Consider the following 20,750-nt stretch of genomic DNA (forward strand, 5'->3'; position numbering starts at 1 on the left):
CGCCATTTTGGGGGGTTGATTCAATTCGATTGATATGTAGGTACGAGGTACTAGACAAAAAGTGCATAATTCCTTCAAAAATATCTCGAACTAGGAATTTTACTCACTATTTCTATATATTTATCTTTTCTATATATCACAGAGTATCTTAAAATGAAGAGTCGTCATTTTAACATTCATGCGTTGATAATTCTGGAAACATATGGATTTAAAGGTTAAACTTGGACGGCGAGCCGTGAACACTATTACTGATTGACTTAGCTACTACAATTCTCGTTTCTGAGCTTAAAGTAAGATTGGTTAAATTAAATGGCGCATCTGTGCCTTTAATGGATATGTCGTCTTTTATAGAGATTCTATTATTTTGTCACGACACCTGGTAAGCCTGAGGGAAATATACACTAATTGTCCAATTTTGAGACTTTAAATTCGATGACAAGGTGTCGCAGATTTTTGGCGTATGGCAGCATGTCGACTTCGAAAAGGATTCACACAATGTACAAAATATGGATTTGGCAGACGTTTAATGTAATTACAATACAGATTTGAAAGCGGGTAGTAGGCCTATTTTCGCGATTCTCTGATTACGCAGGACCTGACTTTCCTTGACATTAAACCAATATATAATGAAACGACTGCAATAATGTTATAGATGAGGTGATGCAAACAAAGTGTAAAAGTTCGAGGGGCTCAATTAAGAATGTCGCAAGTATAATGAAACCTGCGACTGGTTAAAATGTTTAGAGAGGCTTTTTCAGCATTTGAAACTACAACAAGGCAGAGATACAGCCACCCCCCTCGCAAGTTTTTCGGGCAAAAATCTCATAACAAGGTTCTCAGATATCTCGGACGTAGACCTGGCTCCGCCACTGTAAGTAAGTCTGGAGCTCCATGGTTCGATACTGGCATGGATTCCCCTGAATTTATCCATTTCGACGAAGGGAATTGGCGAAACGGATTATACCTGGTTTATATTAATTCGATTAACTTCCATATACACTTAAATGCAGCTATAACGTATATAGTATAGTATAACAGATGGCAGTATTAAACCATTTTACTCTGGAGTAGATAGTCAATTGGTTGTTGTATGATAGTAGAGTCTTTATGTTTGTGATAGTACCGGTACTTGGTAGGGTAATAACTAAGTTTACTAATGGTGCCAACTAGTAAAGACATTTAAAGACTCGGTTTAACCAGGATGAAACAAAGATTTTAATAAAGGATTATCCAATCTGAGGACTGAAACTTGACGTTTTCTTTTGTAATGTTTTATTTAAGATGTAATTTGTCAATCTGATTAAAATGTAGTTCTGTGTTTACTACATTTGTCATCTTTGATCTGTAAAAATTATTATCTAAATCATGTTCAGTCGAAATTAGATCAAAAAGCAACGTTGTCATTATCATCAAAAGCTTTGTTAAAACTTGACGGGTACATGCAATACAAGTTTCAAAATCCTTTTAATGAATTGGTTGAATGGAACAACAATTTCGAAACAAAACATCTGTATAATATGCATTTAAATTAGATTGCCAAAATAGTATCAATTTTATATCGAATGTTATAGAGACAGTGCGCTATTTAATAGGGTTAATTCGGGTTTTGCATTGATGTAAATAAGCTTCAGAAGTACATGTAATAGAAATGTACTAAAATCCCATCTCAAGAAATGACGAGTCGTCAATTTAACATTCAAACGCGGATAATTTCGCTCAAATTTCGATGGTGAACAGTGAACACTATTACTGATAAGCACAGCTAAAAAAAATTCAGTTTTTGAGACTACGGTACATTTTGGTCAAACGGATGACGAATCTGTCACTGTCCCTTAATATTCTCCCACACTAAGCCAAAATGTTATCTTTCATGACCATTGTGACATGCATCTATACATTTATATAATATGTAGTTAACTTGGAGACTAGAACATTAAATCACCCAGTCACGACAACAAATTCCTTAATGATTCCAATGAGACCTGGAATGATGATTGAAAATAGAGTTGGTTTATAAGACAAATGATTCTCCATCTACAACAATTGCTTTATAATTGAAAACAATTTGTCGTTTGTTATCTGTAGGAGACTGAACAAAATGCGGGCGTCAAAACCATCTCAGTGCACAGACAAAGCAATAAATAACATAATTTCATTGGTTTGTTTTATTATGTTACATGGACCATTATCCTATACAAATTGAGTGCAGTGGTTAAAAAAAGAAAATTAATTTTCAAGGAAAACGATTTTCAAAATCTCAAAAGAGCAACGAAAGAAAATTAGAAATTTTTTTTTTTTACGAGAAGAGCAACTTTTAAAGGATCTTTTCGACAGGCTGTTCTTCTTGTATTCTTTCCCGAATTATCCGTAACCATTTTCGACTTGGTCGACTGGAGAAGCAACCGATAAAACGTCTAGAAAACACGATGCCACAGTTTGTGTTTGTCAATTCGATATCCCTTTGTGGAGGTGTATATTGACAGTTATGGTTCGAATCAACAAAACACCTACTTCTGTTAGTCTTGAGGTTGGCTATTACTTTAAAATATCCCAACAAACCGGAAGTGAATAAATTTGTATTCCAAATGCGTCGTTGTCTAAAATGGTCAGATCTTTTCAGAGCTGAAAGGACAAACCTCCCTCCGTAAACATATTATTGTGTAAAAAAAAGAATATTAGTAGCCTATTCATAGTGATATAGACGTCATAAATACTTCTAGGATTATAGAGTCATTGAGTGCAAAATGTTTCCAGAAACCAAAGTTGTAAAGAAATTATATTTTGTATTTAACAGATCTCAGAATCTTTCTGAAAGCAAAATATTTTTTTTAACTTAACACAATATTCCAATCAAACCATTAAAGGGATTGTAAAGATGTTGTCTAAATTTGTTATGTGCATCGGTGACACCGTTCCAATTTTTAATCAGGATTGGTTCCTGCAATTTCATTAAAACTAAGCGTTTGATGACGACAAGAATTGCAAAATATGCTTTACCACATTAAACCTTTCGCGATTAGTCGTCAAACACTTAGTTTTAGTAGAATTGCAGGAATCAGTTGAGAATTGGAATGGTGCAAATTGATGTTATCAGCATATATCTCCAATATACATACACAATTTAGAAAACCTCTTTACAATCACTTTAACAATAAGAGGCTATTATTTAAATGAAAAAAGTTATATGAGAAAGTATAATGTATATTCCATTAAATAAAGTGCTGATACGGTTTGGTTTGAAACGCTTATAAAAATATCTGTCACGAGCGATTACATTTCTATTATTGTTATCTATAAAAATATATAATAATCAGTCATTATATTATTCTGTATCAGATGGGTATTTAATTACGTCGGTATATGTTTTTATTCTAATATAATGGATTTATTTTTCTTGACAATAACAATCATAATAGCTGCAATCATATATCTCTATTGTGGTCCTGTGGTTTAATTGACATAATATATCAAAATATTTCTTTCGATTTTTTTCAACAGGGAATGGTTTTCCGGGAAAGGGTCACAGAGACTGCTAAAGCGTCCAAGTTACTCTGGAGGGCATACTCTCCTAAATTTAGCCTAAGGTTAAGGGACAGATTCGCCATCCGTTTGACCAATTGTACCTTAGTTTTAGAAAATTTATTTATTTAGCTAAGTTAATCAGAAAAAGTGTTCACAGTTCACTATCGAAATTTGGTCTTTCAAATCCATGTGTAGAATTATCCGCGTGTGAAAGTTAAAAGGACGACTCGTCTTTTCTTGATGCTCTGTCACTTATTGAAAAGACAAACATAGAAATTGAAAGTGGAATTCCGAGTTTGAGATACATTTCTATCACCTCTGAAGATTATTTACATATATTCAAGACCCAAATCAACCCCGAAAATATCGAACCTGTCTCATGAGGCACATATCAAATTATCTTTACTGAAGTGAACATGACACAGTGTCCTTTTATATTAGATTCTACATGCACATATTTAATACAAATACATTTTGATTCTTTGATATATTCCAGTACCTCCCTATTTGGTTGTCAAATACGCATATAAATAGTCCGAAACATCTGCCGCTATTCCAGCCTCTGATGGATATTTTGACAGTAGTGAGTTGGAGTAGAGTCAGAAGAAAAATACCCTGTTAAATGGAGATTTTCCACAACATAACATTGAATTACCTTTAAGATGAACATCAGTATTGTTAGGCATCACCGTAACTTTCGTTTTGTTAGTATCACGTGACCTTTGAACTTTTGACTGCGCGCGCAGTTTTAAATGGCCGCTGCTAGATCAGTTTCGCCTGGATTTTGAACATCAGAGGTATCTAAATAGTTTAAAAAGCCTCACACCTGTGGAGATGCAGAATGTCCCCATTTAACAGGGCCTATTTGGTCTTTCTCTACACCAGCTGACATCTGTCCAAATAGCTATCAGAGGCTGGAATAGAGAGAGCTGTTTCAGTTATACAACAATAATTGTTGTTGAACAGAGCACTAGAGGCTGGGGAGACAGCTCCCGGACTTCGTGCCATGTAGGGAGGTAACAACGCTTGTTGGTGCTGCTGACTTTGACACAACAGAAATAAAAAATATGAATATGATGCCCGCTATATATATCGCTTATTTGATATCTGGGGTAAAGGTGCTCACCGTTTGTAGTCGACCAAAAGAGAGGCGATGAACTGACTTCCAAGGCAAAAGTATTTTTGCCTCACAGGAAAAAGATCTCCATTAAGGTCATGGAGTTACCACTACAGATTTTTGCCTCATAGGAAAAAGATCTCCATTAAGGTCATGGAGTGACCGCTACGGTCTTTTTGGGAATTGCTTGTTGAGTGTGTTGCTCTGATGTTGAAATACTAAGTTTTTGCAAACCAGACTATCTGTTTGATTCTGAGTTGTGTCAGAGCTTCCCAAAGCTCACATAAATTTAAAATATAAGCCATGAAAGAATAACTATAAATAACAAAGATATGACCTTTATAATAAAACCTAAGATCAGATTTTTTTCAAAGATAAATAGAAAACAGAGCTCCCACACATAACTAGTTTTCTTTTTTTTTCCTCATTTACGTAGATTTGAACTTAAAAATAAATGTTAAATAAAGTTCATATTGAAATCAAGCAGCTGATACGACTTAGTTTTCAACTCCCAACGGTAGGAACGAAGACAAAACTTCTTGAAATATATTAAAATGTGGTGCCACTAAATGTTAAGTTAAACGACGAATTTGGTAGCTGCAAACGAACACAGCAGAAAATGTCATGGCTATTCTTTATATTATGAAGTTTCACCAAAATCTGTTCAAAACTAAAATCTCTATCGTGTCAAGTCTTTTGTGATCCGTCTTTATTTATATATGGGGTTTACAACCTTTTCATTTCCATTACCCCTTGAAGGATCCTTTATCGGTTGTTTTACCCCTCCCCCTTAAATGTTTTGTGATTTCAGGATGCCCCCAGCGCCTGACAAAATTCTGACAACCAACCAACTCCATTACTCCAACTAAACACCATACACCATTGCCCCTTTCGGACAATCAAGTCTAGATTTGACGGACAGGGAGCGACAAAACACGCTCTGTCAATACGTACAAACATTGCTTAGAGCGCTTTCATGCAAATTATACGAATTGCAAGGTAGACAAATATTAGTGCTCAACCGTCTTCAATCGAAAGTGATTAATTTCCAAACAACAGAAAATAATCGACAATCTTAGAGCCGTTGCATGCAATGTCTATCCTGCATTGTATAAAATTATCAGACCTCAACAGTCTGGTCTAAGAGTTAAAAAAAAACATTTCCAATCAAATGTGATTTATTACCAGTAAACAGAAAATAATTCACATCTAAACTTGTTTCAGGTTCCGTTTTTATTTGAATTGTTTATACGAATCCCTGAACAAATATAAATAATATAATTGTTTGTCAATCATATTTATCATTAGAAAGATAAGACAGAGATGGCTGATTTTTTTTATTCACAATCCTAATATTAAGGTCTTTATACAACAGATTCGACAAAACACAAAACACGGTACGACACGGTACGACATGATACGACATGACACGATAGACTTTTCAATACATTAAAATTGACTGAAAAAGCGCGACAAATCGGATACAACCTAAAAAGTTAAGTCGATTGGTCAGCTTCATTTTTGACTGAAACCCACATGGACGACATGGAACGACAGGATTAGTCGTGTCGGAGAACGTAGTGCCGTGTCGTGTCGTATCGTGTCGTGTCGTATCGTATTCATCATGTATAATGCAGTTTACATTGTTTCTATTTTTTGTCGTATCTTATCGTGTTGTGTCGTATCTGGTGTATTAAGACCTTATGTGTATTTTATCCCTTTTTAGATAGATCGATTAGACAGGATTTAGAATTAAATATCGCACATAAGGTTCGGCATGAAAAAAACTCTTATGATGCTTTGCATTTGTTTACGTCAATAAAACAATTTATATTTTGGCAAGCCTATTTTCTACACAATTTTTCTTTCAAGTAAAACAGTCTTATTACGAATCTTCGAAGGTTTCGGAAATGACTACTTTGAACTCCAGCTAGTTCTGTCTGCAAAATATTCTTATTACACAGTTGGGCTACGCTCCTGTAAGTAAACTAACCTTCGGTAAATAGAAAAAGGCAACACGACCACACGGCAGTTCATGGCAAATTTTATTTGTAAAAGCATCCCTTATTTTTCAAAAACGAATTTTTATTTTAAAAAGTGTTATGATCGTTTACATGTAGTATTGGGAAAAACATCTTAATAAATATCCTAATAATGAGAGGATCAATATTGCATTGAACAGTGGTTGACTTGCAAACCAAATCCTTACTTTCAATCCGACGCATCAACTCCGTCAAAATAATTTACCTTCTGATAGATTATTATTTCTTCTACCTGTATTATTTTTCAGAATGAAAATCCAACTTTACATTCGCCTACAATTCAAGTAAAACGGAATCTAATAGTCAGTCTAAAAGTAAGAATCAAATAGTCACCAGATCTCACGGGGAATGATATAAAGGTACCTCATTACAATACAATTGCCGCCCCTTAAGTTGGTGTTTTTCAATTATAAACGAATGGGACGTCAGATTAATAATCTAAAAAGTGATACAGGTAGCTCAAGATGTTTTCTAGAAGCCGGTAAAAAGAATACTTTATAATCTGGTTGGCAATAAAACACATCAAAGACAAACATATATAATATACAGAAATACTTGAAATACAGCGAGAGATGTATGTTGCTTCAAATTAAAATGGAATTGTAAAGAGGTTTTCTAAATTTCTTATGTGTATCAGGAATACTAATAGCACCAATTTGCACCATTCCAATTTTCAATTAGACGTCTGTGGTTCCTGCAATTCCACTAAAAACGTCATCAAAAACTACGTTTTAGAGGAATTTCAGAAAACCACAGACATCTGATTGAAAACTCGAATGGTGCAAATTGATGCTATCAGTGTCTCCGATACACATACAACATAAGCATAAAACCCCTTTACAAACCTTTTACTTATCCATCTAAAGTCAAATATCAAGTCAATACCATATCAATGGATTTATTCGGCGTATAACAACAATTTCAGTAAAAATTTCAATACTTTGATTACATGTCTGACCTTGAATTCCACAGAGTCATTATAGCAATCTGAATTAGAATTTCACACTTAGAATAACATTAGTTTCACAAGACATAAAAATTGGAGACACATCAAATTCTTCAATAAATTGAGCAGGAATTAACACTGTTAGTTTGGGCTTTCCATTTCTCACCTTACTTTCACAGATTTCCACTCTTAGAAAAAAAGGTTTCAAATATTTCTCATTGTCACGTCTCTGGTCTCTCGAAGGCACAGACAGTCTCAAAGCAGAAATCAGTTGCGAATTTTTGAAAATCCATCCAAAATATTTCCAGCCAAAACAATGTCTATATCTAACAGTTAGATTACAAGATCTGCTACACATCGACTGCAACATTCGGTGGTCTTAAAAGCAGTACAGCAATAACAGTCAGGGTTTCTTCGATTGGTGTAGGGCGAGGGATCAGCTTCTGGTACAGGCTCTAAACTCGGTAACGAAGCCATGTCACTTCTTTTGGACCATCTTTTAGTATAGGAATTGCATACACTACAGCAGTATCCATTAGAAAATCTGCTCATATAACAACAATTACATCCAGTGAATCGACGGACGCGATTTCCTAAAATTTCTGGTTCCGATTCCGATCTTTTAGAATAAAATTGAGTAACACCGAATCTTGAACTAAAACATTTTTCACAACAAGATTGACTGCGAGATTGAATACAACATTTACAATCAGGTGAATATCCCCTCTTCTCAGGCAACTCGAAGTCAATTTCTTCACTTAAAACATTTTGACAAATACATAGAAAAATAACTGCTAGCACCGGTAAACAAACCGCTAAAGCACCTTGATGATGCATCGTTAACTGTAGTTCCTGCAAATTGTCCTAAGGCTACCACGGCTTCAAGCGAAGTGTGTATCTGACTGTGTTTTAGATGTGCGTCGCTCTGCAATGATTTGTCATCAATATAAACGGCATGACACTTCAACTTATTATATATAGTCAGTTGTAACAAATGAAACGCTTCCCACGTTATCTCCAACAGTTTAATCATATTATATTGGAAATTGTGGTCAAGTGATGTCACTATCCACTCCTTGATGGATTAAATGGTTGTGTCCTCCCACTTATTAAGGCATATATCACTGAGGTACCGAATAATCAGGATGGGGGTGGGGTGATACGTTGTTTACGCTACAAGTGAGTAAATATTTACAACTCTTCTTGTAGTTTAGTTGATGGCATACGTGACTAATCGAGAAAAATCTAATTTGTTCTTACAAGATTAATTGCGCTTATTGCCCTTTACAGAATTAAACGAAGGCCCATACCGTATTAAGCATGCTCCATGCATATTTCTTTGTAGCTACAAATATTTTATCCGATTATTACTAATACTTCCAGATTTGCAGTTTAAAATTTTTTAATCACTATTTTATAATGTAGCTCCTTTGTGTAAAATAAATCCAGGATTTTATGTCAATCATTTTGGAATTAGAGTAAATCGTGTTTGTAGTCTGAAAGCTATAGAACAATCGTTAAAAACAGGTTTGTGTTGCTGATAACTCTAGTGCTCTTGCAATAATGTTTCGAAACTTTAAGCAGAAAAATCTGATATTCTTTCAAATGAAAAAATACAACTTTGTACTCTAGTGAATAAAGTTTTCACACTGAATAAACTTTGTGTTACGTCCTTCTCGTATCGCTTTGTGCAATGAGGAGAATTTATGCCAAAAGCAGCGACATGAACCTTATTTTGTATGGTTTGTACCAATTCTCAGTGAGTTTATAATCATCAGCATAGTAAGTTATGGGCGTCAACTATCCATAGAGGGACTGACTTCTTCAGAGTATGTTCATGTACAAATCACCTCAATATGTCGGCAATGTCGGTGCAAAACAGTTACCCAATTCAATCTAAAGCTTCGGTGCTGGACCGTTGGTTCTTTACATAACGTCATTTTGCTTGGCTATACGTCGAACAATTACTGGTGGTCGTTTAGTTCAGTCCGATGGCATTGAATAAGTCACCATTACCCATAATTTCAGTCGATCCGGTGTAAATGGTTATGGATAAGTCAGGAGAGATCAATGTCAGAGGTTTGACCAAGGACCAGCTGGTAGAAAGGATCGTAATAAACCAATTGTAGGACGTAAAAGTCAATTTCATTTTCCATTTTCTTCATGTCTTTCTATTACACTTTAGTAATCAGTTCTTATTAAAGGAACAGGTTTGCCATTTGTTTGACCAATCGTACCTTAGTCTCAGACACGGGATTTTGTTGGCTGAGCTAATCAGTTATAGAGTTCACAGCTCACCGTCGAAACGTTTGCCTTCAAATCTATGTGTGTCAAGAGTTATCCGCGTTTTTATATTAAAATGACGACTCGTCTTTTCTGGAAACTGTCAAAAGACATACATGTATATAGAGAGATAAATTCCTTTTTGTACCTAGTATTTCTGAAGACTATTATTTTTATATATTCAAAAGCCAAATCAAATTCCAAAAATGGCGAACCATCCCTTTAAGACTAGTATTTTTTCTGAAGACACAAGAGAACTACACCTACATAGTTAAATGGAAGTAGCAAAAAAATATTTTAGACTTTATTTTTATACGTGATGTTAATTGAAAAATAATTATAGATAAAATTACACATTGATCAATACATTATCTCATTAAATACATCGATACAAATCATTTTTTGCAGTTTTCAAATTACAAATACATTTTTTAAGGAAATAAGAAATCTTTAACGTTTCATATAACGTAGAAGAAAATCAATAAGGAAGGCAAATTGCAAGAAGAAAGTCAATCTGTGACGAAGCGTACTTTACAATTATGAAATTAGAAATGGTGACATGTTATATAGATTTATAATTACGTTATTCCTTTTATATCTCTTGGGTTTGTATACGACATGAACACTTCTCATTTCTCTAATAGAAGAGCGACTCTGGAGGGTAAGCACTATTACTGAAGACGTCATTGACAGATAACATAACTACATCCTGCTCTTGCCTATTGAATAAGTCTGAAACTATTTCCTTCTTAATTGTTACCATATTGGAACTGCTATTGAAATCATAGTCCAAGACTTCTGAACTATCCATATAGAAATAACTGTCCATTGTTTTCTGTGTCTATGACATTCAATACAATTGTTCGCGATACATAATGACCTTGATATTAAAACCAAGATGATTTGCTTCCATTTTCTAACTTCCAAATCTATATATGACAAATGTCGGCAAGATCGGTTTAGAAAAATTGCTTATTTTTTGACAACTTCACACTACCATACGGCGAAGTAATAAAAATTAGGAATGCATTATGTTAAAGATAATACCCGGGGAAGGGGCCCCGACCCACTGAAGTCCACACTTATCTAAATGAGCCACAGAAATCTCAGCTAATACTTTTGCTTTGTCAATATGTAATTTTGGATTTCGTTTTGCGGTTCTGATCGTTAAAATTTGGGTTTTTATTTTAACTGAAAGACGTAGCAGCAAAATTGCTGTTGGTTTACCTCCCAATTTTCAATAACCTTTACCTATCTATTTCTCTAAATTTTAAAGCAATTTGAAAAATATCACACAGACAGGGTTCTTTAGGGGGATTTTCTGCAACTCAAGATACAATTTGCTACTTAACATTTTTTTTGTTAAATATTGGCTTTTTCAGATGGTAACCATCTAATGAACTAGTGTAAAAAATACCATTATTTGCCAAGTAAATTTTAATTATGCCACATAAATGGTTCTAATACAGGTTCTGTATAGGTTCTGCAGGATTATCCTTTTGCCCATTAGACACATAATGGGCAGATTTGTGCCGATACTATGAAGTCATTTGAGATTAGCAGGTAATCATGTACAGCAGGTTGAAGCTTTTATATAAATATTGTTTAATGATGATAGTAGGTGATTCTGAAAGAATATTCCAATGAAATTTTAAAGGGACCATGTGTAAATTACATGGTTTTAAAGCAGGTAAATGTTCAAATGATATATGTTGAAGACATCATTGGCATCATTGAGAAGACTTAATGCTTATCAGCTAAGGCTGTACGTTTACCACTTTTCAGAAAGAAAATCAGACGTTTGACTAGTCTACAATATTATAAAACGCGGTGGTATAAGTTACCAATTAGTGGAGTTATAGTGATATCTGGAAGAAAGTATACAAATTAATAGCATCTTATTATGCCGTGACTTCTGCCCATAACGTGGGCCTTTCATAACGAGAATAATTCTGTGATACAGCCTAGACCACAAACAAGAAGAACATCAAGGACAAACTCGTAGGAATAAGGGTACCCTGATGGCGTGCTATGACTTAAACTATTTCTCACAGATTGCGTCGTGGCTTTAAGCTAATTTCAATGGCTGTATTGTAACCTTTTCCGCTATAGACACGATTCAATCGGAATCGCGATTGCAACAGAAATGGCAATAATTTGGACATAACTTTTACTACAGTATATTAAAGATAAACTCCTGTCATATAGTAATCCAGAACAAAAACGCCTTAATAGCGTGCTATCTATGAATTTAGCATTTTTTCTCAGACTTCCTTCGTATATTTCCTTTAATATTAACCACTTTTATTGTTTGCTTTGTCATAATGTTGTGAAGTCGTGTTTGTAAGAAGTTGACTTAATAAGACTTTTCCGTGGTGTGGCGGATGGATTGTTCGTTTTATAAATCAGTTAGTAACGACGTTTGCTTGCATATTATCTGGTACTTAAGATCCTACGAAGAAGTTATTTAGTGAAAATCAATTTCCTTCTAAGACTCATTGAAATAGATTATAAATTAATTCTCAAAACTAGTTTAGAGAGTCGGGTTGTACCTATAACACTATATTTCACGAAAGTCCTCCCACACAGACAATATACGAAAAGTAGCTAAATAATAAAACTGCAAAAAAACAATAAAATAAAAATAAATAAAATAGAGTAAAAATAAACTCATCATAGTTGACCGAAAAAGTACAAAATAACGAGGTTTACGTCCTACTTTTCTGCTTTTATTTAGGCTACTGAAGGACAGGACCATGCAGTGTTTTAAGGATTAAAATTTGCCAGTACATCAGCGTAAGTTTGCTATTTACGAATTCAATCTGTCGGTGAATTATTAATGCCTGTTGCATGAAGCGCAAACTGTACCACATAGGGCAAAGAATTATTGAATTGTAGCGATAAGGACCATAATTCAGAATTTAAGATGAAACTCCAGCTAGCTAATTTCTGTAGTTGTCACCTTTCTGTGATTTAAACTTGGTTGATAAGAATTCAATCAAATTTGCAAGAGAAACGGAAATAATTTGAAAAGATGCGTTGGAGTTCATTAAGGAAAGATAAATCAAAATAAGATACTGTTGCGTCTAAAATTAAATTGTTATGGTAATAAAATATACAAATATACCATTTTAGCGTGGGGATCATTAATAACGTATGTTTTGTGTTAGATATTTGAAGATTAATTAATTACGTGTATTCTCTATGGAATGATAACGCCCATAATTCATCATTCAATTTTATCGACCTGAAACAAGTCAGAAAAGGAGAAGAGTTGATGTCATCAGTTTAATTAGTAGTTAACATGCCGACTTGTAGATTATTTTGAAGAACGCCATTAAATGGAGTATAGTATAGACATTGTACACACACACACATGCACTAGAATGTCCTACTTTCGTTTGAGCTTCACGTGGGTCAATAGTACCCATGCGATCAACAGCGTGAATTAGCTATTTCATTATATTGCATTGTTCTCGACGTACGACAAATACTTTCTTCGAAATCGCACACATCTTTGTACACTAGTTTTCGTTGGAGCATTCCTTCCAGCTTTAAGTACATAACATTTATGCCAGTAAGCAATTCCTTACAGATTACAGTAAACCACTCTTCTTCTAGTAGTTCGTGGCCCTGATTGCAGTAAATTGGCATTTTCACTCAGTACGCATTTTCCTTATCTTGGCGTTCAATAGCATTCTGCTGTACAGCACATTTTTACTGGTACATTGAGCATCATCTAGTTAGTATTCCATTGTTATGATTTTTATATAGCCTACGCCAATCAGATCTCTGTAAAATCTTGCATCCAAACGCCATGAAGCCAGTAAGAGTTATATCCCATCTGGCTTCAACCTTTGTTTGGCGTTCGATTACAGTGGCTTATGAATCAGAACTTTGTCAATAATAAATTTAGTTACCTGGATTGAAATATCAACTTCAAATACTTCTGGTAGATTAAGAATGTGATTCCGCGACCCACTGTTTAAAACAATGGTTTTCAAACTGGAAGTAATGCAATCGTTCAAGCATCCTCAAAAAGGTTTTGAAAAAAACTGGTTTGAAATTAAATATCTCGTTCGGAATGCGATTCCTGGTCGTTTCCATTCCACAAAATATAAGTAACAAAAGAAGATTCAAAGCGCATCCCGGTTTGTGGCGCTATGTAGCTACCCACTTCCCAAAGCGCAACCCTCTCGCATGTACGGTTTGCCTACAGTAGCGGTTTTAGTTTGACCTATGAAAACCCAAAAAATCGACCAAAATCGGCAATTTTTAGTCATTTTGATCAGGAAAAATTTCAAAGATGGACACAAAAATTTTTTTATTTTTTTTTTGAGTGAAATCGATTTGGGGGGACCGAGGGAGATTGAAAATTCGATTTAAAGATGTTTCCTGCATTTTGGCGAAAAACTATAGACGAAAGACGGAAAAAATCGGGTTTAATTTGTGGAATAAATGGCCAAACTAAAACCGCTACTATAGGCAAACCGTACATGCGAGAGGGTGCGCTTTGGGGGGTAGCCAACTCGTGGCGCTACAAGGCTGTTTGGAAATTCGATTTAAAGATGTTTGCTGCATTTTGGCGAAAAACTAGAGAGGAAAGACGGAAAAAATCGGGTTTAATTTATGGAATAAAAGGCCAATTTCTAGCTCCTGTAACTTGGGAACCAAGTCAGATACAGCATCCCGGTTTGTGGGGGCTACCCACCCCCCAAAGCGCAACTCTCTCGCATGTACGGTTGGCCTACAATAGCGGTTTTAGTTTGGCCTATGAAAACAGAAAAAATCGACCAAAATCGGCCATTTTTTAGTCATTTTGATCAGGAAAAATTTCAAAGTTGGACCCAAAAAAAATTTTCTTTTTTTGACTGAAATCGATTTGGGGGGACCGAGGGAGATTGGAAATTCGATTTAAAGATGTTTGCTGCATTTTGGCGAAAACCTAGAGGCGAAAGACGGAAAAAATCGGGTTTAATTTATGGAATAAAAGCCCAATTTCTAGCTCCTGTAACTTGGGAACCAAGTCAGATACAGCATCCCGGTTTGTGGCGCCATGTAGCGCTACGAGTTGGCTACCCACCCCCCAAAGCGCAACTCTCTCGCATGTACGGTTTGCCTACAGTAGCGGTGTTAGTTTGGCCTATGAAAACCGAAAAAATCGGCCATTTTTTAGTCATTTTGATCAGGAAAAATTTCGAAGTTGGACCCAAAAAAAAATTTCTTTTTTTTGACTGAAATCGATTTGGGGGGACCGAGGGAGATTGGAAATTCGATCGAAAAACTAGAGACGAAAGACGGAAAAAATCGGGTTTAATTTATGGAATAAAAGGCCAATTTCTAGCTCCTGTAACTTGGGCATCCTAGTTTGTGGCGCCATGTAGCGCCACGAGTTGGCTACCCACCCCCCAAAGCGCAACTCTCTCGCATGTACGGTTTGCCTACAGTAGCGGTTTTAGTTTGGCCTATGAAAACCGACAAAATCGACCAAAATCGGCCATTTTTTAGTCTTTTTGATCAGGAAAATTTTCAAAGTTGGACCCAAAAAAAAATTTCTTTTTTTTGACTGAAATCGATTTGGGGGGACCGAGGGAGATTGGAAATTCGATCGAAAAACTAGAGACGAAAGTCGGAAAAAATCGGGTTTAATTTATGGAATAAAAGGCCAATTTCTAGCTCCTGTAACTTGGGAACCAAGTCAGATACAGCATCCCGGTTTGTGGCGCCATGTAGCGCCACGAGTTGGCTACCCACCCCCCAATGCGCAACTCTCTCGCATGTACGGTTGGCCTACAGTAGCGGTTTTAGTTTGGCCTATGAAAACCGAAAAAATCGACCAAAATCGGCCATTTTTTAGTCATTTTGATCAGGAAAAATTTCAAAGTGATGAGTTGTGTTTAAAAGCAGTTCACTCTGTGTTTGAAATCTATTCACTATCAATAATCTACTAATTTAGATGATTTAAGTGATGAGTCCTGTTTAAAAACAGTTCACTCTACTGAGTAGTGTTTGAAATCTACTCACTATAAATAATCTACTAATTTAGATGATTTAAGTGATGAGTCCTGTTTAAAAACAGTTCACTCTACTGAGTAGTGTTTGAAATCTACTCACTATCAATAATCTACTAATTTAGATGATTTAAGTGATGAGTTGTGTTTAAAAACAGTTCACTCAACTGAGTAGTGTTTGAAATCTACTCACTATCAATAATCTACTAATTTAGATGATTTAAGTGATGAGTCCTGTTTAAAAACAGTTCCCTCTACTGAGTTGTGTTTGAAATCTACTCACTATCAATAATCTACTAATTCAGATGATTTAAGTGATGAGTCCTGTTTAAAAACAGTTCCCTCTACTGAGTAGTGTTTGAAATCTACTCACTATCAATAATCTACTAATTCAGATGTTTTAAGTGATGAGTTGTGTTTAACAACAGTTCACTCTACTGAGTAGTGTTTGAAATCTACTAACTATCAATAATCTACTAATTTAGATGATTTAAGTGATGAGTCCTGTTTAAAAACAGTTAAAAACATCTATTCATTATCAATAATCTACTAATTCAGATGATTTAAGTGATGAGTCCTGTTTAAAAACAGTTCCCTCAACTGAGTAGTGTTTGAAATCTACTCACTATCAATAATCTACTAATTTATATGATTTAAGTGATGAGTGGTGTTTAAAAACAGTTCACTCTACTGAGTAGTGTTTGAAATCTACTCACTATCAATAATCTACTAATTTATATGATTTAAGTGATGAGTTGTGTTTAAAAACAGTTCACTCTACTGAGTAGTGTTTGAAATCTACTCACTATCAATAATCTACCAATTCAGATGATTTAAGTGATGAGTCGTGTTTAAAAACAGTTCACTCTACTGAGTAGTGTTTGAAATCTACTCACTATCAATAATCTACTAATTTATATGATTTAAGTGATGAGTGGTGTTTAAAAACAGTTCACTCAACTGAGTCGTGTTTGAAATCTACTCACTAACAATAATCTACTAATTCAGATGATTGAAGTGATGAGTTGTGTTTAAAAACAGTTCACTCTACTGAGTAGTGTTTGAAATCTACTCACTATCAATAATCTACTAATTTAGATGATTTAAGTGATGAGTTGTGTTTAAAATCAGTTCACTCTACTGAGTCGTGTTTGAAATCTACTCACTATCAATAATCTATTAATTCAGATGATTTAAGTGATGAGTCCTGTTTAAAAACAGTTCCCTCAACTGAGTAGTGTTTGAAATCTACTCACTATCAATAATCTACTAATTTATATGATTTAAGTGATGAGTGGTGTTTAAAAACAGTTCACTCTACTGAGTAGTGTTTGAAATCTACTCACTATCAATAATCTACTAATTTATATGATTTAAGTGATGAGTTGTGTTTAAAAACAGTTCACTCTACTGAGTAGTGTTTGAAATCTACTCACTATCAATAATCTACTAATTTATATGGTTTAAGTGATGAGTCGGGTTTAAAAACAGTTCACTCTACTGAGTAGTGTTTGAAATCTACTCACTATCAATAATCTACTAATTTATATGATTTAAGTGATGAGTCGTGTTTAAAAACAGTTCACTCTACTGAGTAGTGTTTGAAATCTACTCACTATCAATAATCTACTAATTTATATGATTTAAGTGATGAGTCGTGTTTAAAAACAGTTCACTCTACTGAGTAGTGTTTGAAATCTACTCACTATCAATAATCTACTAATTTATATGATTTAAGTGATGAGTCGTGTTTAAAAACAGTTCACTCTATTGAGTAGTGTTTGAAATCTACTCATTATCAATAATCTACCAATTCAGATGATTTAAGTGATGAGTTGTGTTTAAAAACAGTTCACTCAACTGAGTAGTGTTTGAAATCTATTCACTATCATTAATCTACTAATTTATATGATTTAAGTGATGAGTCGTGTTTAAAAACAGTTCACTCTACTGAGTAGTGTTTGAAATCTACTCACTATCAATAATCTACTAATTTATACGTTAAAAATGATGAGTGGTGTTCAAAAAGAGTTCATCCCTACTGAGTAGTGTTTGAAATCTACTCACTATCAATAATCTACTAATTCAGATGATTTAAGTGATGAGTTGTGTTTAAAAACAGTTCACCCTACTGAGTAGTGTTTGAAATCTATTCACTATCATTAATCTACTAATTTAGATGATTGAAGTGATGAGTTGTGTTTAAAAACAGTTCAGCCTACTGAGTAGTGTTTGAAATCTACTCATTATCAATAATCTACTAATTTATATGGTTTAAGTGATGAGTCCTGTTTAAAACAGTTCACTCTACTGAGTCGTGCTTGAAATCTACTCACTATCAATAATCTACCAATTTATACGTTTTAAGTGATGAGTTGTGTTTAAAAATAGTTCAGCCTACTGAGTAGTGTTTGAAATCTACTCACTATCAATAATCTACCAATTTATACGTTTTAAGTGATGAGTCCTGTTTAAAAACAGTTCCCTCTACTGAGTAATGTTTGAAATCTATTCACTATCATTAATCTACTAATTCAGATGATTGAAGTGATGAGTTGTGTTCAAAAACAGTTCCCTCTACTGAGTAGTGTTTGAAATCTATTCACTATCAATAATCTACTAATTTATATGGTTTAAGTGATGAGTTGTGTTTAAAAACAGTTCACTCAACTGAGTAGTGTTTGAAATCTATTCACTATCATTAATCTACTAATTTATATGATTGAAGTGATGAGTTGTGTTTAAAAACAGTTCAGCCTACTGAGTAGTGTTTGAAATCTACTCATTATCAATAATCTACTAATTTATATGGTTTAAGTGATGAGTTGTGTTTAAAACAGTTCCCTCTACTGAGTAGTGTATGTATTCTACTCACTATCAATAATCTACTAATTTAGATGATTGAAGTGATGAGTTGTGTTCAAAAACAGTTCCCTCTACTGAGTAGTGTTTGAAATCTATTCACTATCAATAATCTACTAATTCAGATGATTTAAGTGATGAGTTGTGTTTAAAATCAGTTCACTCTACTGAGTAGTGTTTGAAATCTACTCACTATCAATAATCTACTAATTTATATGGTTTAAGTGATGAGTTGTGTTTAAAATCAGTTCACTCTACTGAGTAGTGTTTGAAATCTACTCACTATCAATAATCTACTAATTTATATGATTTAAGTGATGAGTTGTGTTTAAAAACAGTTCACTCTACTGAGTAGTGTTTGAAATCTACTCACTATCAATAATCTACTAATTTATATGATTTAAGTGATGAGTTGTGTTTAAAATCAGTTCATTCTACTGAGTAGTGTTTGAAATCTACTCACTATCAATAATCTACTAATTTATATGATTTAAGTGATGAGTCGGGTTTAAAAACAGTTCACTCTACTGAGTAGTGTTTGAAATCTACTCACTATCAATAATCTACTAATTTATATGATTTAAGTGATGAGTCGTGTTTAAAAACAGTTCACTCTACTGAGTAGTGTTTGAAATCTACTCACTATCAATAATCTACTAATTTATATGATTTAAGTGATGAGTCCTGTTTAAAAACAGTTCACTCTACTGAGAAGTGTTTGAAATCTACTCACTATCAATAATCTACTAATTTATATGATTGAAGTGATGAGTTGTGTTTAAAATCAGTTCACTCTACTGAGTCGTGTTTGAAATCTACTTACTGTTTATAATCTACCAAATTATACAATTTTAGTGATGAGATGTGTTTAAAAACAGTTTATATTGGCAGTCTTGACAAAAAATCCATTTATTGCAAAATGCATGGCGTTTGCTGTCTTCATTAGCCTAATTGGAAACGTAAACACCATTTAATTTCAACTAGAAATTTATAATAATAAATAATAAAACAATGCATCGGATCAGAAACGAAAAATATACTTTATTTCGTGATGGAATAAATGATCACAAAAATGATATAATGTGGACTTAATTTAAAACTTAGAATCTTAACAATTAACGTTCATTTGACAATAAAATAAGACGTTTCGCTATTTGTAAAATGAATACAGTCGATTAAACATTTGTTCTATAAACTGACAGCTGAATGCAGAATTTAAAATCAAGCTATCGGTGTCACTACAATTCAACTAAACACACCCTGGTGGTTATTGTTGCAACTTTCGGATCGTCATAAGTATTCTCAAGTGCAGTTATTAAAGATCATTTAATCTTACAACAAAAGCGTGTCATGTTGAGCCCCTTTTTGATAACATAACAAATTGTGGGATAGCGAAACCCAAAGTATGGCGATATGAAAGCCTTCATTTTGGTTCGCTATCCCACAATTCGTGATTGTTTTTCAAGGAACGAGTTTAACATGAAGCGCTATGAACTGGACTGTGGTAGAAAACTAGTTATATAGATTACAACACAGAAAAAATATCAGAAGAAAAGACACAAAATAGTAATCTAATTTTAATTAGATTAGGCGCACATACCATACAGAAATATACATTTTTTTTTTACATCAAAATGGTCTTTAATGTGAGTAATTCATTGCAAAATCCAAAATGAAATTTGATTTATCTTTCGGATAACTAAAAAAAAAATTGATATTCTTTATCTTTTGATGAAAATCAATAACCAATAAATATAAACCAGGTTATTTCTTTTAATTCTGTGGCACAACCGAAATAAAAATCCTTCTGCTCAGTAACAGTTCTTAAAAATCCCATTTCTTGGATCTGATGATTCATTTACTATTAGATTTCTCAAGAAAAACAATTTGTCAGTAAGGTGATAGATGAATTTATTACATGAATATTTTAAAAGCTAGAAAATGGACGAGAATCAGCTTAGAGTTCT

At 33.9% G+C, this 20,750-nt stretch overlaps 1 protein-coding gene across 1 annotated transcript; it reads left to right on the forward strand.

The window, feature by feature from the left end:
* Positions 1-15,590: 15,590 nt before the first annotated feature.
* On the forward strand, positions 15,591-15,767 carry LOTGIDRAFT_137523 (hypothetical protein; the record flags this gene model as incomplete). Its single annotated transcript, XM_009047745.1, has 1 exon — positions 15,591-15,767. A coding segment is annotated over one exon (177 nt), but the record flags the coding sequence as incomplete, so codon positions are not given.
* Between the last annotated feature and the right edge of the window lie 4,983 nt (positions 15,768-20,750).

This window comes from Lottia gigantea, assembly GCF_000327385.1.
Source record: "Lottia gigantea unplaced genomic scaffold LOTGIsca_116, whole genome shotgun sequence".
In the NCBI taxonomy this organism is placed as follows: domain Eukaryota; kingdom Metazoa; phylum Mollusca; class Gastropoda; family Lottiidae; genus Lottia; species Lottia gigantea.